This window comes from Barbatula barbatula (assembly GCF_947034865.1).
Source record: "Barbatula barbatula genome assembly, chromosome: 12".
Classification (NCBI taxonomy): domain Eukaryota; kingdom Metazoa; phylum Chordata; class Actinopteri; order Cypriniformes; family Nemacheilidae; genus Barbatula; species Barbatula barbatula.
Window position 1 is genome coordinate 10,522,058 of NC_136775.1, and position 22,135 is coordinate 10,544,192.

General features: G+C 39.4%; 4 protein-coding genes across 14 annotated transcripts in view; 1 reads left to right on the forward strand and 3 right to left on the reverse strand.

Annotated features, from left to right (window-relative positions):
- Positions 1–107: 107 nt before the first annotated feature.
- On the reverse strand, positions 108–12,570 carry rad54b (RAD54 homolog B). 3 transcript variants are annotated; one of them, XM_079469959.1, is made up of 15 exons: positions 12,481–12,570; positions 12,028–12,198; positions 11,620–11,833; positions 5,612–5,743; positions 5,158–5,445; positions 4,922–5,084; positions 4,591–4,816; positions 4,223–4,430; positions 3,932–4,071; positions 3,089–3,391; positions 2,806–2,954; positions 2,398–2,659; positions 1,140–1,206; positions 619–819; positions 108–437 (listed from the first exon to the last, which is right to left on the reverse strand). In XM_079469959.1, the coding sequence occupies exons 2-15, from the start codon at positions 12,193–12,195 to the stop codon at positions 211–213; spliced, it is 2,748 nt and encodes a 915-aa protein (XP_079326085.1). In that variant the 5' UTR covers positions 12,196–12,198; positions 12,481–12,570; the 3' UTR covers positions 108–210. The 3 variants fall into 3 exon arrangements, with proteins under 3 accessions (XP_079326085.1, XP_079326086.1, XP_079326084.1); XM_079469960.1 differs by having other exon boundaries at positions 12,291–12,518; XM_079469958.1 differs by having other exon boundaries at positions 12,371–12,509.
- On the reverse strand, positions 7,383–10,751 carry LOC306901849 (fibrinogen silencer-binding protein-like). The gene is made up of 2 exons (XM_079469986.1): positions 9,681–10,751; positions 7,383–8,252 (listed from the first exon to the last, which is right to left on the reverse strand). Exons 1-2 carry the CDS (start codon positions 10,076–10,078, stop codon positions 7,655–7,657), a joined length of 996 nt encoding a protein of 331 aa, XP_079326112.1. The 5' UTR covers positions 10,079–10,751; the 3' UTR covers positions 7,383–7,654.
- Positions 12,489–17,669, forward strand: rnf41l (ring finger protein 41, like). Of its 9 annotated transcripts, none has more exons than XM_079469988.1 (8): positions 12,489–12,722; positions 13,041–14,085; positions 15,100–15,306; positions 15,381–15,520; positions 16,270–16,296; positions 16,445–16,607; positions 16,698–16,818; positions 17,026–17,625. In XM_079469988.1, exons 3-8 carry the CDS (start codon positions 15,101–15,103, stop codon positions 17,260–17,262), a joined length of 894 nt encoding a protein of 297 aa, XP_079326114.1. In that variant the 5' UTR covers positions 12,489–12,722; positions 13,041–14,085; position 15,100; the 3' UTR covers positions 17,263–17,625. The 9 variants fall into 9 exon arrangements, with proteins under 9 accessions (XP_079326114.1, XP_079326120.1, XP_079326119.1 ...); XM_079469990.1 differs by having other exon boundaries at positions 12,599–12,722; positions 13,984–14,103; XM_079469989.1 differs by having other exon boundaries at positions 12,599–12,722; positions 13,984–14,085.
- virma (vir like m6A methyltransferase associated) overlaps positions 17,663–22,135 on the reverse strand; it is a 15,304-nt gene continuing 10,831 nt past the window's right edge. The window contains exons 14-23 of the mRNA XM_079469951.1: positions 21,491–21,726; positions 20,919–21,401; positions 20,702–20,834; positions 20,032–20,148; positions 19,773–19,933; positions 19,517–19,613; positions 19,184–19,347; positions 18,724–19,067; positions 18,488–18,631; positions 17,663–18,004 (exon numbers count right to left, since the gene is read on the reverse strand). Coding sequence (XP_079326077.1) covers positions 17,820–18,004; positions 18,488–18,631; positions 18,724–19,067; positions 19,184–19,347; positions 19,517–19,613; positions 19,773–19,933; positions 20,032–20,148; positions 20,702–20,834; positions 20,919–21,401; positions 21,491–21,726 — 2,064 coding nt within the window. The 3' untranslated portion in view covers positions 17,663–17,819. The remainder of the gene's footprint in view (positions 18,005–18,487; positions 18,632–18,723; positions 19,068–19,183; positions 19,348–19,516; positions 19,614–19,772; positions 19,934–20,031; positions 20,149–20,701; positions 20,835–20,918; positions 21,402–21,490; positions 21,727–22,135) is intronic.

The window sequence follows — 22,135 nt, forward strand, 5'->3', positions numbered from 1 at the left end:
TAATTACGTTGATATATTTTTTCTGTCTAGGGCTCTGAATAAATCACCTAGATGGAGCTGATCTATGTGTTCCCATAATGGACACAAACACAACCACTCACCAAAATGCATGTAAAAAATGAAATGAAAAGATTTATTATTAGATCAAATTTCACATGAGATTTTCAAGCAAAACTGAGTGGAGGGGGTTTTATGAATAAATAAGGCAAATTATACCATGGGTTGGGATTTTGAAGTGATACTCTGAAAGGCATATGTAATGTGGTTACAAGCATGATTTAAGTAAATGTCCTCATATGATTGGACGGTTCCTGCAAAATGCCTCCAGTGCATAAGTTCAGACATACTGACACGCTGTGGAAACGCTACAGCGCTGTTTGCATGGCGACCGAGCTGACATGCCCTTGCTGTCTCCTCACTCGCCTCCTTCACAATACCTGGTAAAAAAAAACCATTAATGGAAACATTAAATTGTAATAAAAAGAACTAAGCAAAAAATGTCATATCATTTATATATTTCTTTTTTATTAAACATAAAAATATAATCGTGCATGCATAGGAAAAATATCCAGCCATTTGAGACTGTGTTCAACACTATGTCTATTTGCATTTATTTACCTGGAGTGTTTCCATCTCCAGAACACTGGCAGTCCAGTAGGTCGTGAGTGAGGCAGGAGGTATTCGAGTCAAAAGTAAAAAGATCTCGCAGCTCTTCCGCTGAAAAGCTAATATGCTCACCCCTCTTGGTCAAGTCCACCACTGTCCCAGAAAGTCCTTGTTTACTCACCTGCCTCTGATAAATCTTCTCTTCAATGGAACCTATGAAAGAAACGTGCACTTCTGCAAAACTCTATAAAATAATATGCTTTATCCAACAATAAATCATCACACCAAAAGCCTTCCAATAATTAAAAGTGTGATTCATCATGTGATTTGTCATAACATCCAGCCAATCGGTCGAAAAGAAAAAGAAACTGTTTTTGTGTGTCATGATTAAAGAAAGACTGTGAGATGTTTTTTAGGCGAGTCATGCTTGACGTTGTGCAGTGTCAATAAACAGCTACATTTATTTATTGACAACGAGGCCAAAGAGTTGGTTCCGTCACGTTTCCTGCGCTGTTTACAGATTTCATGATTACCTGTTGTAAGTAACCTGTAGATGTGAACTGTTTTCTTCTGTCCGTCACGCCACACTCGTGCCATAGCCTAAGACATAAATATCGATAATTACTAAATTATTTGTGTAATAAAACAAAATAAAACATTCATTGTGTTTGTAAAACTATGTAAGACCAAGATGAGTGATCACTGATCATAAAAAGGGCAGTTAAATGATACAAAGCCCTTTAGAAGTAAAAACACTTTGATCAAATCCGCATACTGAGGGAGGCTTGGGGGATTTGTTGGTGCTCATTGCCATCTAGTGGCCACCATTACAGGGAACTCAGGGTACAGAGAGATGTATGGATTAATACGTTGTAACAGCCTTACACCACTAGAATTTGTTGTTAGAAACACATCAAATATTTGTATTTCTTTAAAAAACTAAACTAAATGTAATACTAATTTTAACCCATGGAGGCTGCACGCACATGCAGACAAAATGAACACAGACACACTAATCAGTTCTTCGGAAAATACAAGGTACTGTAGGTTAAAAATGTATATATAATTAATGCTAAAATAATAAAGAAAGAAAATAAAGCTGCTATTTGGTATACCGCCACCTACTGTTCCTGTGTATTTATATATCTGACTGACATTTCATATTTTACTGTTATATATGGAAAACGTGTTGCACGTGCTTCGCTGTAGCGTTAAGCGAACAGGTTTAGGTTTCAAACGTTTAACGTCACAGATATTGACGTAAAAAATGGCGAGTAAAAATATTTTTTCGAAGTTTATGCATACTGTGAGAGCCACACTTTTTTATTTCACATTTATAAAGTCAATACCATTGTTAATATATTAAGCCATACATCTCTCAGGTTATTTTTAAAAAAGACATCTGTCCTACAACTGTCTAATCGCTTTTTATTCAAATATATTATTAAAGATGTATTAAAAACATGGTATTCAATAGAATAATCAATAGTATGCGCATGCCATAGATTGTAATAGAATACAATATTGAACAAACCCCCTAACCCAGATCTTAAACATTTTCAGTAAACCAAAACCAACCATTTGGCTGTCGGGGATGTTATTCTAGGACAAACAATGATGTTGACTCAATACATGTGGTGCTTTGTAAAATCTGATTCAACACACGATGCTATCTAGTGTCGTGTTCCTAAACTAACACATATTTTGGCTAACAACATATTACTGTGCTTTCTACATAATGTTCCATTAATCCTCTGCAATGTTACATGGAAAACCATTATGTTCACTGACCTGTATGTCATTGGCTGGGTTCCAGTCTATATCATATAAAACAAGATGGGATGCACCAATGAGGTTAAGCCCCACCCCTCCAGCTTTAGAGCTGAGTAGCAACAGGAAGTTGGAGGAGTGCGGGCTGTTGAAAGAATCAACAATTCGTTGTCGCTGGGCAACAGGGGTCTGTCCATCAAGACGACACCATTTATAGCCAATGTGATCACAGACATCCTGCAGCAAGTCGAGAGTTTGTGTGTAGTTGGACACCAAAACAACCCTATAGACAGAGAGAGAGAGAGAGAGAGAGAGATAGAGACACCAATCCAATTTTTGTTATTCAAAATGCAGATAGATCCATGCATCTAAACAATTAGATGTTGTCTGTATTTAATCTATAAAAGCTTGACAGTAGTGTGTGTGTACCTGTCTTTGTGATTGACTTGTTGTATTACAGACAGCAGGTCTGTTAGCACCAGAAGCTTTCCGGAGTCAGTGGTACTGAAGGCGCCTGGGGAGTAGCCTTGAGGGAAGAGCTCCATCACTCCATCCTCAAACATCTCAGCCGTCTTTTCCTGTAGCAAACGGCGAAATAAAAAAGCAGCAACATTCAGATAAAGAACAAGATAACATTGCCTATTCATCTGCCCTGGGCATACTACATTGTTTAAATATGCATGTCATGCACACAGTGTTCAGTGTTGCGTACCTGTAGAGTGTTATAGAGCAACCCGGGGTGATTGCAGAGTTTCCTTAGAGCATTGATGCATGCGAGGTGTGGGCTGTGCGTGTAAGCGTGTGTGCCGCTGCTGGAGAGGCAGGCTCTGATGGGCCATTTGGCCAGCAGGACTCCAAAAAGATGCCGCTGCAGCTCAGTGGGTTTGCAAAAGACAGTCCACTCGATCCGCTCCGACAAATACTGATTAATGATCTCCTGCGTGCGTCGCAAGGTAAACACTCCTGTTAGACGGAAGAGCTCAGCGGCACGCTCCTCTCCAATACACCTTTCCTCCTGAAACACACAAAGACAGTCAATGTAAAATATATTAAATTAGATTAGATGATTAGATTCAACTTTATTGTCATTACACATATACAAGTACAGTGTAACGAAATGTAGTTTAGGTCTAACCAGAAGTGCAATTAGCAAGTGCAGGATATACAGTGAATAAATACAGAATACAATATTAGGAAAATATTATACAGTGGGCATGGACTATGAAAATACTTTACAGAATGGTGGATCCATAGAAAGATGCACTTTTTTGGTTCTGTTCACCAATTTTTGATGGACAAAAAATCTGACCTGCATCTCCCATATGAGCACCAGTTTTATTACTCAGAGATTGCTCTTTCATAGCTTGGGGGAGATGATGGATTTCTTAGACAAAGTTGATATTTAAATGAATAATATTTGGTTGGACCTTCCCTTTAAACAAAACTTAACATTTGCTCTCTATTTAATCACATTGATGTCTAGGATACATTTTTTACATATTAAAGAGATCTCATCTGTAATTTTTTTATGGTTAATAGTGAGCATCTGCTATACCTCCGAGCAGGTGGGCTGGCGAGATCTCAAAATTGGCTCTTCATAAATCTTCCTGTAGGCTGCAGATGTTCCCAGAATTCCTGGATTTACAAATTCTATGATGGAGTAAAACTCCTGCAGGTCATTCTGCACTGGAGTCCCTAAAAAATACCAAACAAATCATGTTATGTTATTATGTTTAATAATTATAATCGTTATTATTCTCAACTCACTCATTCCTACAATTCTTAAACTATAAATTTATTATAAAAAGGTGTGTGCATGTGTCTAAAACAGTAAAATGAAATAAACCTGTTAATATAAGACGCCGTTCACAGGAAAGAGCAGTGAGTGCGCCGGCTGTTTTGATGTTGCTGTTTTTGAGTCGATGACCTTCATCACAGATGAGCACTCCAAAGTCCAAATCTTTCAATCTGTCCACCGAGCGCAGCAACATCTCATAACTGATCACCATGACAGAGCAAAGAGGGGACGACACAAAATCCTCCACACGGTGATCCTACATGAACAACACATACTTGATGATTTTAAATATCTTACAACTAAGAAACGGTAGCATTCTTCTCACAATACCACCAAAATCATTACATGAAATCACAGGCTTTCTCTTTCAAGAACTGAAATAAACTAAATTAAAACTACGCTATCAACATACACACCTGGTCCACTGTGTAAACACTGATCCTCTCTCTCCCAAGCCACTTGTTAAACTCAGCGGCCCAGTTCTTGACCAAACTCCCAGGACAAACCACAAGCGCTCTCTTAAGAACAGGCCGCCCACCGTAGGGACCCTGTCTCAATAGTGTCCAAAGCAGGCAGACACACTGCAGGGTCTTCCCAAGCCCCATTTCATCTGCAAGAATAGCCCCAAGGTGACCAGCCAACCTGCAACAAACACAAACGTGCAAAAACATTCATGAAAAACACATACATAAGGTAACTTACATAACACTGAAAAACTACATTTGGAATATGTAATTTTTTTTTTACCTCATTCCCATAACGCATTCATATAGAAAGACCACTCCCTCTCTCTGATGTGGCCGAAGATGATTGGTCAGGTGAGGGTCCACGACCACATCCACCAATGGAGAACCAGATTTATTATGTAGCCACTGGTGATCGGTTGATGGCCGTGGCATCACAAGAGCTCCTAAGGATGTGTAAAGAATGAGTTATGTATCATCTGATTGTGTAAAATATATTAGGTTAAACGTGTGCTATACCTGGTGCATTGGGGTCATGTCTGGGTTTACAGGGGGCTCCCTCAGGATGGCAATCTAGTTTCCCTCCTCCTTTAAGCGCTGGCCTCATAAAGGATTTGGCCAGAGGTCGATATACAGCAGCCTTCACGACTGTCTCTGCTGAAGTCTCAACGGAAGCGTCTTGAAAACAGCGGCCCTTGGCAAAGTCCTCCTTGGAAATGACCCCCATTACCTCAATTTGCTTTCCTCCCACCATAAGAGTCTGACCCTCACACAGACTCTCAAGCTCAGAGGCTTTGTAGCCCGATCCTAACAGACAAATATAATTTAACCATGGATCTAATTTATAGATCTTTATATTTGATCAATAATTTTCAATATTTCCTTATATACAAATATAAATTTCTTCACAATACTATACAGCAACAAATTGTTTTAGTAATTGTACTACCAGTGTGTGCTGTGACAGACTAACCTTGCCCAATGTCCCGCCCCTCCATGTCTTTGAGCACAACACTCCGCCCCTTGGCAACCAGCACAGCGTCACCTTCCCAGCGCTTATGCTTCCTTGATGATGCCTTGCACCACATTACACTGTAGTAGCGCGCTTTGAAAAAACAAAACAAAAAATTGATGAGCATTAATGAGAAGCAAAACACAGCATAGCCTATAAATCAGACACAGCAATTTTTAATTGAATTAATACAACTATGGGGCAGTTTAAAGGGACAGTTCACTTAAAAAAAAATTCATCATTTGTTCACCCTCAAATTGTTCCAAATCTGTATACATCTCTTTGTTCATCTGATGAACACAGAGAAAGATATTTGGAATAATGCTTATAACCAAACAGTTCTAGGCCACTATTGACTACCATAGTAGGAAAAATTACAATGTGGCAACTGTTTGCTTTCCTACATTCTTCAAAATATCTTCTTTTGTGTTCAACAGAACAAATACATGTATAAAGCAATTTTCCTATGGTGGTCAATACCCGTGTTTCCATCACCCTGGATTTATGAACATATTGAAATTTTGTATAAAAAAAAAGCCGTTAATTCGCAATTTTTGTGAAAAACAGTTAATGCGAATAATGGGAGATGGAAACTAATTTGCTGAATAAATTCAGACGTAGCAAACATTAAAGCCCCGAGACAAAGTGGCTGTTAACATTGATTGTGTCTTTCTGATTCCCAAATCTTTTTTATTTACTGTTGGTTACTAGGTTATCAATACCACCATGACCCGTGCTGGGAACTCGATGGAACAGCACAAATTCCACATTACTCCTTCCTCCCGTTATTGCGAACTTTGAAAAGATTTGCATCACTTTTGGACGGAAATCTGGCTAATGGTGGCAAACCGTGGGTGAGTAAATAAACACAGAATTCAAATTTTTGTTCCTTTAAGACTAGTCCTAGACTAAAACAAATGTTAGAGCTGTCTAAAATGAAAACTGCTTGAACTGCCAGATCTTAAAATATATCACTGCCATGTGTTTTGTCTCAAATGCACGCAAGTAATGTTTTTATGCAATACCTGTTTGTTTAACTGAAATGTCCTAATTTAACTAAAACCTAGTCCTGGATTAATCTAATCCCTGTCCGGGAAACCGCCCCTATGTCTTTGTTCCTAAACATACTGCTGCAGCCACTGAAAAAAATAAATATGACACTGTAGGGCGGTGTCCCAGACATGGCTTAAGCCTAGCCCCAGACAATAATGCTTGTTTGAGTGGTCTTAACTGAACTTAACTTGCACTGAATACCTTATAATAGACCAGAGCCATTGTTTTGTCTCAAGATGCATACCACTGTTTTTCTAAAACGTGTTAATAAAAGTTACTTACATGTTTTAATATAGTCAAGGCTTGCTCCTGTTTTTTTTCTAAAACATGAACACTTCTTGGCAGAGCAAAATGTTAAAGTGATGGTTCACCCAAAAATAAAAATTATTCCATTGTTTACTCACTCTCGTGCCATACCAAACCTATATGATTGCTTCTACAAAACACAAAAACGTTGGTAACCAAACAACATGACTTCCTCTGTATAGACACAAAACCACAAAGACATTTCTCAAAATATCTTCTTTTGTGTTCCACTTAAGAAAAGTCTCATACACGTTTCGAACAACGTGTGGGTGATTGAATGATGACAGACATTTTATTTTGGGTGAACTATCCCTTTAACATGAGTGTAATAAATGTGAGACATAAGAAAGAATAAAAACATGCTCAAAACACTGAGATTAAAGCACTGACAATTTTATTGGTGTTGACATCCAAAAGATTCTTGTCCAATCACATTCACACACAATAACATTTATTCCCGCAACAGACATGAGAGCGAATGTTGTAAAAATGTGAACAGAATAAAAAAAGAAACCTGTACAAACAAGAAAGAACTGTCTGACGGTTGTACCTACATAATGCCAACCGTACAGCACATGACCAGACAAAACGACAAAATATGTGTAAGTTCCCTTATGCTACATATTTTTGACACAACACTGAATGTCACATCATCGGCAGTGCAAGGCGAAGTCTGGCGGCTCTCAATTTCTCTACTTTAACCTTTGACCTGAGAAGCTCCTCCTCTAACTGTTGCTTTCTTTTAAGGCCCTCCCTCTTTTCCTCCAGATACAGCCCAAATTTTCTGTGATTGGCCAGAAGCAGCTTGTGTTCCTCTTGCATCATCTGTAACATTTCAGCTTCATAAACAGGGTTTCTGAAGGCTACCCTGTCTTGTTGATACAGGCTCCTCCTGGGGGCGGGTGCTAACGGTGAGGGCGGTAAGTGTACAGAGGAGGGGCATGGAGAGATGGAGCCTGCATACACATGGGAGACTATTTCCTCCTCGTCTTCATCTTCATCTTCTTCTTCTTCAACCACCTCGTTTTCTCTCTCGTTCTGTACGTGGTGGGTCTGACTGTTCGGGGTGTTGGCGTCAGTACCGGGTGAACCGTGTGACGAAATCAGCTGGATATCGGGAGGCGGCTTCACATCCTCTGACTCCACCCTCACAGCAGCCACAAGTGGATATCCTGACAACACTGGGATGGAGAGACTGCTGCCTGGCTGATCTACTATGGGAGAATTCCTCTTGAACTGAAGCCTAGCATAGAAACATATACATGGGATGTCATTACATAAATAATTGATAAAGGAAAATTTTGATCAAAACTTAAACTTATTCTGCAAGTCTCTTTACTTTCACTTTAGATACAACTATGAAACAGACTGACTATTTATGCACAACATCTATACTTTTGAAATTACCCTAAACATTAATACCATGGTATATGAATTCAATTTATATAGTGGTAGCAGGCAGCAAAACCATGGTAATCTTGTTTATACTAAAGTTATTAACCATGGTACTGTACAATGGTAGTATCAGGTAGTAAACCTATGTTAAACAGATAGTTACCCAAAACTAAAACCTCTGCCATCATTTACTTACCCTCATGTTGTTCAAAACCTGTGTGTGACTCTTTCTTCTGTGGAACACAACAGAATAAATTCTGAAATGTTTCAGTGGTTTTGCGGCCATTTAATGGAAGTCAATGGGGGTTAAAATTATTCAAAACATCTTCTTTTGTGTTCTGCAGAAGAAAGAACGCCATACAGGTTTGGAGCGCCATGAGGCTGAATAATGATGATGAAGACATTTTCATTTTATTAATCTCATTTATACCATGGTACTGATATTCATATACCATTGTATTAATGTTTAGGGTACTTTAAAAAGTACCATCGAACATTAATATTCAAGTTTGTTAAACATTACCACAATGCTATATGAATTTCAGTAGCATAGTATAAATTTAGATTAACATGCTTTTACTACCCAATACCGCTGTACAATGGCACTGTCACAATAATTTTATTTTGTTAGGAAAGTACATTTACCCATTTAATAAGATGAATGAGATCATCCACCATCAAGTAGCTCTTTGCTGAATTTGAATCAAGGTTATAAGTGACAAAGAAAGACCACAAGACCTGATTTTAGACCTGAGGCTGATATTGAGTTGACTTCTCTGTTAACTATCTCGGCAAGCCTGGCATTAGCACGGCGTCGGAAATACAGTTAATGACATCTAAATCCCCTCAGTACTGCAGCTTACCTCTGGCACAGGAGGACACACATTGAAAGGACTAGTGTGGATGTGTGCGTCTGTTTTGACCACAGACAATAGAAACGGTAAATTAAACTGCTGAAGGAGATGTTTACATGTCTGTCTAGAAAACCTGCAGAACTCTAATGGGCTCAGCATCTCACTGAAAATCTCAAAACAATTTTGTTTGGTTATTAACAGAAGCAATAATTAAAATGTAATAACCAATAACATCTCAATGATGCCAAGGAGAATTTCTTGTTGAGAGTACTAAAATGTTTCTGCATAGACATACTGCGTCTGTACAGTATGCAGGTTTTTTTATTTATATTTTCATTTTCTAAGAAAATCACCTTCCGATGTGTCATTTTTGTCTATAAATGCAAGCATGTGGTAGGAAAAATGTGTTTGCTCTTTCTCACCTGTGGAGTGCACTCTGCTCTTTGTCCCCCACATGAAACAGTTGCGGAATCATTTCTAGGATACGTTTGGTTGGTTCTGAGATGCTGCCCCTGTACTCAGGCTGGGCGTGGCTTCGCTGAAGAACTTCCTGTTTGGCACTTTCTTTAAGTCGTTTATAGAGAGTCCGAAGGCCTTGAGCCGTTCTTGGGGGTCTTTCGCCTCCCAAATTATTATAGCGCTCCGCTATGCTGTCCCAGCATCGGTTTTTATCCACGATCACTGCATGCTTGTTGGTGTGCTCCTCCAAAATATGTATGTGTGGCTGTACCAGACGCAGAAGATCCAGTTTCTCAGACAGGGTGAAGTTGGAGGAACGGGCCTTGCCAACCATGTTGTTTGTCATGAATATGGTAGACATCTTGCTGTTAGGCTGGTCTCAGTGCTCAAGACCCCGTTTCCTTCTTTTCCCCTGTGCTGTGAATCTGTCTTATTCTGGAAGACTCTCACTTGTGTGAGCGGGCTGCTGCTCTGCTTGCCTCGGCTAAACAACACACACATGCACAAACTGGCTCCTATGCATACAGGGACGTTAGAAAAAAAATCAGGCTTAACTAGGCCAGCCTCGATTAGGCCCACGCCTACCCGGGGAGGGCTTTGTTGGAATTCCTTTTAGCTTAAGCTGACGCAGGTTCAGTAAAGCTGCTTAAGCCTGGCCTGACCTACATAACAAACCCGACTACATTAGACTGGAAACACAGCTGAGATCTGCTTTGCCTCTCAAGGCTGTAGTACGTTTTGATTTCTATAGAAAGGGAATTCGTGTGTGTGTGTGTTTAAAAGTTTTGTAAACGCAAATATTTTAAACGCAAAGCGCGAGACTCGTCCGACTGCTGAATAGCCAAGGGAGACATTTAATGAGACTTAATGTTAAACGCAAAAGCAACGCTCGCATTTTTTGCGTAAGTGTTATATAGAAAGAAAGAAAGTGGGTTTCAGACACCAGTTGCTGAATGAGGCTACACACACACACACACACACACACACACACAGCCAGGAGGAGAGGAGAGATCTGCACGGAATCTGTGTGCGGCACGGACCAGACACAAGCCGCGTGTCAATCAAGCGGATCGTGTCCGCTGATTGGTTAGTTTCACTTAAAGCCGAAGTTATGGGAGGGGGAACTACCTTGTGTCTAACCTGACCTCTGGCGGAACATTTTCGTGATTTGTAGCATTATTTACCCTGGTTTAAAATGATTTATAATTCCATCTAAAACGTTTTTTACCTGTAGTATATTTTATAAACGTGATGCTTTGTAAAACGTTCAGCCACGGAGAGCAACGAAACACAAGACACGTTTATACAGTATTGTTAAGTTATCTCTAAGGTTAGGTAGGCTTTATTAACGCATACAAATATTAAATGGCTGGCGCTGTAAGAACATTACATTTGTAAGAATGGTAACTGCGTTCATTAACACGAATGACACTCGATGTAAATCCGAGTATGATCTCCAGTGCCAGCTTGTGCGTCGAAACGTGAACGCAACTCGCAGTCTGCATTTCTATCGATCTTGTTTTTTGAGTACTTCCGTGTGAGGTTTAATCCCTAATATTGTTTACTTATTAGTCTCTGACATTGGTCTTTGCCATGGATAACAGAATTGTTCATATACATTTTTATAGTCTCAAATATTTTGACATTTTAGAAATGTAAATGGTAGTGTGACTTGTAATATTTGTACATGCATTGACCAGACACAGGGTTAAAGCATACATTCCTGTTTCTGCAAAGAAATAAGTACAGTCTACCTCCCATATGTGTCACGGAAAACAAAGCAGAATATACAGTTTAACTATATTTAAATTGCTATTCAATGACAAATACTCTTTTCAAACAGCTGATGGTTGTATTTTATTTATAATAAAGTGACACAAATACTAACTTGACGGTTCTTACCAGTAGACGAAGAGTTGGCTTGCGTGTTTGGCTGTACTGGGCAGCTGTCTTTGTCTGTTGATTGATTTGTTTCAGAAAAGTCAGATGAAGACCCGTAACTATTTTCCTTACTTTCCCCTTGAGGAACAGCACTCAAGACTCTGGCTAAAGCCTTACTGCCCGCTGGAGCTTTAGACACAACTGGAGCATCTGCACTACTGAAACACACCTTGACCTGTACAGATACAACAACCAAAACACAACAATTATACTATTGACTATTGCTGTCTTATAAATCACATACTTGTCTAAAAATTTAAAATCACTTATTTTATTCTCATGCTTTAGTATATTTACGCACAGCTTCAAAAGATTATTATGCACGATGCTTTTGTGAATTATACTTAATTGGCATCCTTTTCACCTTACCTTATTAAGCAGCACATTCCCTAAAGCAGGTGTGGATGGCGGTGATGGTAGTGATGGTCCCAATTGAACCCTCGATAAGGGATCATTCTGCGCTGGACCCGGAGGCATAAACCGGGGTTTCTTCGTAGCATTGCCGCGGATCTGACTCGGAGCTCCAGACCTGCGCATTCTCTAAGCGAAGACAATTAAAGTTACATGTAATAAACAGTAATGTTCCTATAAGACACAATAGCTAATAACGTCATATCATTTACGTGCCGTACATCTAATTTCGGTATATAGTATCCGGCGCTATCCTTAGCTAACGTTAGACCGAAGTAAATAAAGTGAACCGAATACAAACCTCTCTGTTTTAATTATTTTTAATTCATCCAAAAAAGCTTTTTGGCTCAAAGTAATATACGCATACAGCCAGTTTATTCATTGCTTACTCTTTTCCCTTACTTCTAATACCTTGTCAGTTTGTTTGCTAAAACTCCCTCGAAAATCTCAAGCCTCCCGCGGAAGTGACGTATCTCTAGTTGGATTGGTCAGAATGTCACTGAAAAAAGAAGGGAGGGGAGGAGCTTATGAGGAGCAAAATTCAACAACAGAGGTGTCAGAGACCTCACTATGTTGTCTTCAAAAAGGTGAATGAACCAAATACAGGCAGTCGTCTGAAAGTTCCCTTCTGTCAACCATCACTTATCAAACAGGCAAGTACTTAGTGCAGCCTACAGCCTATTGACTCTTGCTTTTTGCATTTTTTCATGGGGCAAACGTGACCATGCTTTTGCACCATGACAGCTTTGATATTATAATAGAACAACGTTTAATGTATTTTATTCAGTTGACAAACAAATCATAAATCCTTACAATAATTTTGATGCATTCATTATTATTTGACTTTATTTTATATGTGTCACAAGCGGTCATGATTGCATGGCATTACATCACTCCATGTATTTATCACATGGTATATTGACAGTTGTTGTAACTTTTATATGTGACAGATGTATTTTGTGTTGTTTCAGTGTTTATTCTGCTGCATGTCTGATAGTGAACCTACGATGCTGCAGCATAGAAAATAATCCAATCAGAGTGTGGGAAACTGTAATCCAGTCTAATCCCACCACAGCCATGAAGAACAGAGATCATTAAGGCAGTGAAAGTGACAGAGACGTGTCAGTAACAGACAAAGATGTTCATGATTTTATAATATTTCTTTTGACTCTAAATGAATGACAGTGGCGGCAGCATGCAGGGTTTACCTGGAGCGCCATAGCAAAGCAGTAACTTTTTTGTTTAATATAAAACACGTGTTGAGCCCAGAGCCCAGTTGTGATCAGATGTTTTGACAACTCGCGTGGCTGGACAGATGCAGACATATTTGCAAAGGTCACCTGTAACTGTTTACTTTTAAGTAAAATGCATGATCTTACTGTTATGCCGATTTGCACCTTATGTGTCATTTGGAAGAAAAAATGTTGAAAATTTGTTGAAAACTGACCGTGCTATCCTAGAAACCAGTTGCAAACACAGAGGCATTAAAGAAGTGTTGCCAAAGACTTTAAATTAGTTTTCAAATAGTTGCTGTTTGTGTAAACAATATCATGTAATGTGTGCATTTTATATTAGGGCGTGTTGTGGTGTGTGTAAGGATATTTGTATAGTCAGATACGTTTTTTTTGTGTGTGGTCCCTTGTGTACCTGTGCCTGTATTATTAAGAGTCTATTTGTTTGCATTTTATGTGTAAGGTTGCCAGGTGCTGTATTGTTGCCCAGAGGATCTCACAAAACACATTTGTAACACATTGGATTATCTTCTATATAAAGTTAAATTTTAAAGGTGTTTTATGAGTTTAACAGATTAAAGTGACTATTTTCTGAGTTTAGCACAAATAGAGATCACCTCATCTCCCAGAATCCCCTCCCTTGTGAATTCAGCATTTATGACTCCACCCACTCATGTTTCAGTCCAACAGCTGCCACCTGGCTGTTTCTACGGCAACTGATGTGATCACCTTCATCAACAACACCTGAGAGAAAGAGAGAGGGGGACATTACAGACTCTGTCAGGTAAAGAATTTTATCTTTGTCCAGTATTTTTATGTATGTGATAGGCTTACATTTTTAAATTGCATGTCTTTTTTATTTTATACATTTATATTAAATGTATATTTTATTTAAACACAAATTATGTAATTTGTTATATTATTTATGTGTTAAAAATCTTTTGAAACATTTTACAGGATTAACATTAACAATATTATATGCAGGCCTAAAATATATAAGGGTCAAAGATGTCCCCATTAAAATAAATTGACAAAAGTGATTTTTTTGTCCATAGAAAGCACATTAAAGGTAAGTCTAATGTCTACTTTATGGTTTCAACTAAGTGTTTGGAGAATAAAATGTCAAAATTTGGTTCAAATAATGTTATATTGTCATTCAGTGTCAGACAAGATTAATGTACAAATTCAAACAACAGGCTTATTCTGACTTGTACATATTAAAATATATAAAAGGATAATGGAGCATATTATATTTATTGTGCTTTAAATTAGTAAACAATTATTATTGACAAATGGGCAAAACCTATAGAATAGTGGCAAACTAATTAGCATTTGGGGTGAAAGTAATTAGTCATAAATAGATATTCACACTGAATGACATTTTAGTGGATGTCTTCAATAACTCACGGAAAACTGTATATAAATTTTTTGCTCAGAAAACCAAAAATGCAATTAAATTAAACAGATTTCTTTTGGAACAACAACAATTTAAAGCAGTTTTACACTTATTGTTTATATGCTTAAACCCCTTGTTGTCTTTGACCCATAAATGTTTATTAAACACATGATTTTACATACAAAAAAGATATATGAAGGGTTTATTTCTAAAATGGAAAAAAGTTTTCAAATATCCTAATTTTTTTTTACCGTGCCTTCCAATTAATATCAATCAAACTGCAGTTTGTTTTGATTTATGCCATAATAACTAATACAAATACAGCTAACCAACACAGTCAAAACATGATAACTTGCATTAGTTTGTTTAATGTGTTTTCTTCTATATGTGCGTGTCCTCCAGGATGGGTTACGATCTGGAACGCTTTGTGGGTTACGTGAATGAGGGTCTGCTATGTTGTGTTTGTCGGGATGTGTTGGAAGATCCTTTGCAGGCTCCCTGTGAACATGCCTTTTGTAGCTCCTGTATTCATGGATGGCTCATACACCATAACAACTGTCCCGAGGACCGCTTGCTTTTAGACGTCACACACCTTCGTCCATTGTTCAGGTATGGCACTGCGTTATTTGTTGTATATTAAACAACAGGCCTGCTATTACAGTTGCATGTATTGTGCGTTACAGATACATGAGGAATGATTTAGCAAAGCTGCAGGTGAGGTGCATGTTCCGGCCACAAGGTTGCGAGGTCATATGCGCCCTGGAGTCTGTTCATAGACATGAGCAACAGTGTGACTATGCTCTACTGAATTGCAGTAATGCAGGTATGCAAACGTGCACACATCATTTTACAGCCACATTATTGAAAGGTCCAGTGTATGAAATTGAGCGGCATCTAGTCGTGAGTTTGCAAATTGCAACCAACGATCACTCCCCCCCTCCATTTCAAAGCCCTGCGGTGGCTGACATAGGATTAGGACATCATCATGTTTTCACTTTTTTGCCAAAGGAGATAACATATTTATGAAACCTACTCTGTAGAGCAGTTTGTCCGCTTAGGGCTAGACGGGAAATTCCATGTAAGGGGACCTGCGGTGTATGCAGAGAGAAATAGCTCATTCTAAGATAATAAACACATAATGCTTCATTACTTAAGGTCTTTTTACATTATTATTATTAATAATAATTTTTTACAGTTATGTATATTATATTATATGAAAAAAGATACTACAAACACTACACACTGGACCTTTAAACATACTTAAAAGATACTTTTTGTAGCAAGCAACAGGTGGCAGATACATCGTAGCCTTGATCAGGCTCATACAATTAAAAAAGGCAGTTGTAACAGCAGATGAGCATCGTGACAACAAGGTAGAGCGCTAACCTACTTGAATAATCGCATATTTCATTATTAATGGAGGACCACCCTCAGGCAGCAAATGAGGTGAAACATTTACCTCAAGGGACAATTGAGCCTTTCAGTCCTTTAAGCTAACTTGTCTGACAACTATCAACAGAAATATAAAATATGAAATACTAATTCTGGAAATTTATGTATATAAATATACAGGTGGCGAGTACTTGTGTTATCGCTGTGGTAGGTACATCGTGTCTGTTTGTTGTGTAAACTCTGTGTGCCTCTTCTTGCATATCTCTTGCATGTGAACATTTGCAGTGTGCTATTGTTTCCACTTTACTTTTCATCAATGATTGTGATGATTTTCTCTATGGCGATGTTTGTTTAGGTTGCCCGGTTCAGGTGTCTCGTCGCTCTCTGGAAGCTCACCTGTGTGTCTGCGAGTACAGCAGCAGAGTTTGCGCGAGTGGTTGTGGATACACAATCCTAAACACAGAAGAAGCCCAACACAACTGTGTATCGGAGTTACGAGCCGAGCTGGACATGCTCAGGTACCACAGTCTACTGCTGAAGTGAACACATAGTGGATGTTACATTATATTGGGCAACTAGTGGGTAAACACATCTGTGTTTTGCTATAGGGCAGAGTTGGACTGCAAAGTTGAGGAGGTGAGACATGAAATGGAATCTCGTCTGGATTCCCAAAGACGACACATGGTGCAAAAAGAGAGTTTGCTGAGGAGTGAAGTAGATGATCTCAAGGTAGGATATGTGGAATGAATTTTAACATTTTAATCTTCTTTTAAAGGAACATGTTCCTGTAGCTCAATTGGAATAGGATTGTCTCATAGAAATGCAAATGTTAGGGGTTTCATTCCCAAATAACACACACCCAGGAGTAAATATATATAGCTTGAATACACTGTAAAATGCCATATGTAAAATAATTTTGTCTGTGTTTGTGCAAAGGGCCAGCTATCCCGTGTGATGTCAGATGTCCGTTTTCTGCTGGGTGCAGAAAGAGTACGCAGACAAGAGCTGGAGAGGGCGGAGCTAGAGAAGGCAGAGCTTGTAGAACTTTTAAAGAAGGAGGGGCTTAGAGCAGCCACACCTCCACAACCTGCAGAGGGCCCAAAAAAGCCAGGCCCACGCAGCCTAGCTTTGGACTGCATCAAGAGAAAGAATAGGGAGGTGACAGTCATCTGAAGAGATCCGGTGCTTCTCAATGCTGTAATTCAGGATGATAAATATTTCTTCCTGTAGGCCAAATTCTGCAGAACATAACTCAAACACACCTGAACCAGCAAACAATTACTTGAAAGTTGGATGCCTGGCCATTGGACAGTCAATATAGTCCCACCCCTTCGCCAAGAATTACGCCATGCACAGAGATGCCGGTTTAAAGGAGGGTGGTAGTTTGTATATGGCAAACTAAATTGTTTAGTAAAGTGAATGTTACATTTCATATACTAGATTTTGTAAAGCACATCTTGTCATTTTCAAGAACAATACAAATGCATTCTGTGTTCTTTCTCCATAAGGTTGATATTAAAAAATGTTCAACACGTCTTTCTGAGGATTTTGATATCAAATACACACCAACATATAATCACAAGATTTTAATCATATCTTAAAAATGAGAGAAACCAACACAAAACATGACAAGGATATACACAATATCAGTTGCAACGGAGACAGCAAATCCACATCCTGATTGGTCCTGTAAAGCCTGACGGCGAAGTCTATTTTGCTTACGGTAGCCGTTAGCGAGTGAATGAGCGGACATGTCGGCCCCGCCCACCTCCACTTCCTCCACTGTTGAACTTCCCTTGACCACGCCCGCCGCCACTTACTCCTCCTCCCATACTTACTCCACCACTATTTAGCCAGGACAGACCGGCGCCTCTTCCTCTGGTGGTTCTGTCACGGGGAGCCAATCGGTATGCACCTGTTGAGTCAGGAGAGAGATGTCAGTGACCATGTGAGAGCTGTAAGGTGGGCTAAAGATTTGTATATAAAAAATATATATTTACTATTTAAAACAATCATCACAGCCTTTTCTCCTTAAACAGAAGCTGCTAATGTTGCAAAATCACTATTGGCCGTTTTATTGGATGTGGGGGCGCATAAACCCCAGTTAACTTCCGGTTTGTCTTTGGCTATTAACTATTTATGTTTTATTTAATTATGTTAATATTAATTTGATGATAATTGTATTAAATAAACGATTTGTTGAATGGGTCATGCAGTTTTGACCATTTAAAATATTGAATCTGATTGTTATCAGTTATAATCTACAGGCGCACATTTGTTTGTGAATGTGTACCGGAAGTTAAGTTGGGGTCACAAAAGTGCGCATGCGCAGTAACATTTGTCTATGTGGGATATAATCAATCTTAATAAGTGAGCACTAATGGGTATGCAGACATACCTGCAGGTGGTTGTCTAGACTGTAATGGTCGGGTGAAGTTGTTTTGCCCTCCACGAGGCTCACTGTAAGTCCCTCTGTGAGTGACAGCTGTCACTGGTGTACCCCAGGCAGAGCCACGCCCACCCTCGCGACGGGGATAGTTACCTTAAACGCAAATAATTTTGAATTACATGTTATTGGTTGACCACTTATCAAAGTAGATCGGTATATATGTGTGACAAAAAATTTGCCTGTACCAGCAAGCAAAACATTCTTGGGGGCTGGCGGAGTGAAGAAGCGTGTATGGCTCTGAAAGCCCCTCCCTCTGGTTCCTCCAGTGAATAAGCCTCTAGCTGGTGGCTTGGCTCCTCCTTTTGGTGGGCGTTTGGGTGGAGCCAGGCCGGTGAGCGGGCCCACATCTTTGTATTCTGCAGCCACAAAATCATCTACATGCATGGAAGGAGGCCGACTGGTGTTCTGCTTTCGCTGACGGAAAATGTCATGCGGTCGATTGAGTTGGCCGAACGCACCGCGGCCCCGACCTCGAGGGGCTGCCATGATGTGCGCTCGTTTCGCAGGCTCCACATAGTCGGACTTCCCGCTGTGAAAAAAGAAACAGATTTGTAGCAAAATGGTTTATATATACTCATAATTTTTTTTACTTTTGCTTGGTATGTGCATGTTTGAGAACATTTAGACAGATACTGTATGGCATACCTGGTGATAAAGGTCTCATGTTTGTGCTTGCCCAGTCTGAAGCCTTTGGGTGGTTTGTTATGCCCTGGGGAGCCGGGTTCAGTGAGAAACGATCGTTCTAACTCCGCCTTCAGGTCCAAGTCCGGACAACATTGCTGGGCTATTGCAACTAGGTCTACTTTCACCTGCAACACGCAGCATATTTACAAAGTTCACACATGCACAAATAAATTGTGTGTGCCATCTTAAATGTAACATTTTCATAAAATTTGGATCTTGGAGCTGTTTACTTAGCCTATCTCTTTGTTTAGTTTTATATCATACACATTTTTACAAATTCATGCAGTTTCTCACCATGTCTACTTCATTCTCCATATCATCTGATTGGAATGGAGAGAACCACAAAGCCTTTAGCTGCTCATCCAGGACATCTGAGAGAACATAAACGGTCCTGAAGGCAGAAATCCAGTGAGAAAGAAAAGATCATAGAAACATCCTTTTTATGCATCCATTCAAAATTGACCTACCACTAAGCCCTCCCTTAAATTAAAGTATTTCAACAGTAAAGTAGTAAAGGAACACACACACATCCTGCTCCTCTCTCCGTTACCTGTGGTTGAACTGCGTCTGGAGGGGTTCGGGTGGAGGCAGAGTGGGCTCAGTCTCAGGCTCTGCACTCAAAGGAGCATCTCCAGAGCTTTCGATTATCTGCCGCAGCCCGGCCACGTTCTCCAGCAGAGTCTCCAAAGATTCATCCTCTTTACAGAGCTCCTATACACATGAGACAAGAATACAGCAGAAATGCAAAGATTCATTTGAGTGTCTTCTTTCAACTAGGCTGTAGGTCAGAGCTTCATTGTGATGCATACTGTGACATGTTTCTCCAGTTCTGGTAGAGGATGCTCCCCTGACTCCTCCTTCCATTGCAGCAGCTGTTTCATATCACTCACACTGAGCGCCAAAGAGCGACTGTCTATGTCTTCATCCTGTTCATTGCATGATTATTAAAATATTATTGCAGAGATACATGCAAATCATTACTGTGATAAATTGCAAAGGATAATGGGCGAGCTGTATAAACATTCCTAAAGCTGTACAATTACATTTATAGGTATGAGAAAATTAATGTGTTCTGAATTAATTTGATTGAATTTTGTACTATCATCCAAATCTATATTGTCATGCGTAAATAGACCATTTTGGATTGAGATGCTTGTGGATAGGGCTGTCAAACGGTTAATCACATCCAAAATAAAAGTTTGTGTTTATAAAATAAATGTCTGTGTACTTATTTTTAACTTTGAATTTATAAAAAAAAATGACATACATGTAAGTATGTGTATGTTTTTATTAATAATAAATGTCTGTGTACTTTGAATATTCATTTTGTAAGTAAACACAAACTTTCATTCTGAATGCGATTAATCGTGAGATATCTTTTGACAGCCCTACTTTTGGACCAGTGTTGTTTACGTCTTGCAAAAGAGTATATATAAACCTACACAGCTCTAATGTAAACACATTGTGTTGAAGGCCTACCATAGCTTCGCTGTTCACAATCTGTCTCAAAAAGTCAAATAAGGCAGACAAAAGCTCAGGCGATTCTTTGTTAAAGGAGGCGATTTCCCTGCGGATCAAAGAGAAAACTGCCGAGCTGTGTTTCCTCAAAGAGCTGCAACACAAACATCAGTGTTTATGCCACAAAATAAAACAAAAATGACTATATCAATAAATAAACATCAATACACCCTCACACCTTTTCAGGTGATAGAGCCCATAGTCATGCTCTGTGAGAAACATCATGGTCCTCAAGCACGTCAGTTGCAGCGTGAAGCTACTGTGCGCATTTCCCAACCCTTCCACCATTCCGTCGCATATGCACGCCATCACCTCTTTGGTCGGTAATCCGTTGGCCAGCTGCTCCACCTCGGACAACGACGCCTCGCCCGAGCCGCTCACGACCAGTGACACATCCTGGTCGCACAGAGACTGAATAATAGAAGCTGTCAGTTCAGCGTTCTGCTGCACTGTCAGGCCAGCGTCTGCTGGTACGAGGAGCATTGCAAGGAAAGAACGAAGGAGGTCTGTCTGTTTGTCCTCTTCAATTTTCCCTTCGCTCCGGCCCTCGCTGCGTGTAGATCCGCCCAGCAGGGACAACATGGCGGCCTTGCACGCTCGTTGCGATGCCAGCGAGTCAAGAAGTGCTAGAAGTCTCATCAAACGAGACCCAGCGGCCTCCCTAAACACATAACATCGACATAGTTTAAACACATAGAGATGTATTAATAAAATCTCTCCTTTATATTAGATTATACTATTGTGTCTTACTGTTGCATTTCCTCCTGCAGGTGCTCCAGCAGAGTTCTCATCACTAGTGTGGCAGTGGGTGCAGCCAGATCACAGAGCTGAATGCAGACCCTGCGGAGCATTGATAGGAGCGGAGGACAGCTGCTTACACATACGCACCGCAGCCCATCCTGTAAGACCCGAGCCTGAGCATGCAGGTGCACACTCCACAGCTTACGTGTGTTCATCGCCACCCCAATCTCCTGCACAGACAGTGCCTGAGAGAGAAGGAAGGAGTGTAGGAGAGGGAGGATTGATTTATAACAGCATCACTTCTTAATTTATAATTTGTACAAATCTGCGCCTAATAATAAAACTAGGCCACATTATAAATCAGTGTCTAACAATTTTACATATCTGTTTCTACTTTTTACACAGTGGTCTTGATGTGTTTATTTGTGGTATATAAATAAGTGAATTAATGAAAATTAAAGATTGAATTGTAATTTTAATCACAATTTTTATAGTCAATTTTTTTAGTTTATTATTTTATTTTAAGGCTATTTAAGGTTATTTGTATTTCAGTTTTTGTGTATTTTCAGTTAATAATTTAACAAGTAAACATAAGGAGGTGACGTGAGATTTTCTTAGGACAAAGAGTCAATACTGATCATTTATTTACAAAAT

Bases quoted from the DNA above. Each gene is read 5' to 3' on its own strand.
- LOC306901849 (XM_079469986.1), bottom strand. From the start codon at position 10,078: ATGTCTACCATATTCATGACAAACAACATGGTTGGCAAGGCCCGTTCC. The intron at 8,253-9,680 runs GTGAGAAAGAGC...TTTCTATGCTAG, and splicing joins GAGCAGAGTGCACTCCACAG to GCTTCAGTTCAAGAGGAATT.
- rnf41l (XM_079469987.1), top strand. From the start codon at position 15,083: ATGTGCGTGTCCTCCAGGATGGGTTACGATCTGGAACGCTTTGTGGGT. The intron at 16,297-16,444 runs GTAGGTACATCG...ATGTTTGTTTAG, and splicing joins GTACTTGTGTTATCGCTGTG to GTTGCCCGGTTCAGGTGTCT. The intron at 16,819-17,025 runs GTAGGATATGTG...GTTTGTGCAAAG, and splicing joins GTGAAGTAGATGATCTCAAG to GGCCAGCTATCCCGTGTGAT.
- rad54b (XM_079469959.1), bottom strand. From the start codon at position 12,195: ATGCGCAGGTCTGGAGCTCCGAGTCAGATCCGCGGCAATGCTACGAAG. The intron at 5,085-5,157 runs GTATAGCACACG...ACACATCCTTAG, and splicing joins ACATGACCCCAATGCACCAG to GAGCTCTTGTGATGCCACGG. The intron at 4,817-4,921 runs GTAAAAAAAAAA...TGTTTGTTGCAG, and splicing joins GAATGCGTTATGGGAATGAG to GTTGGCTGGTCACCTTGGGG.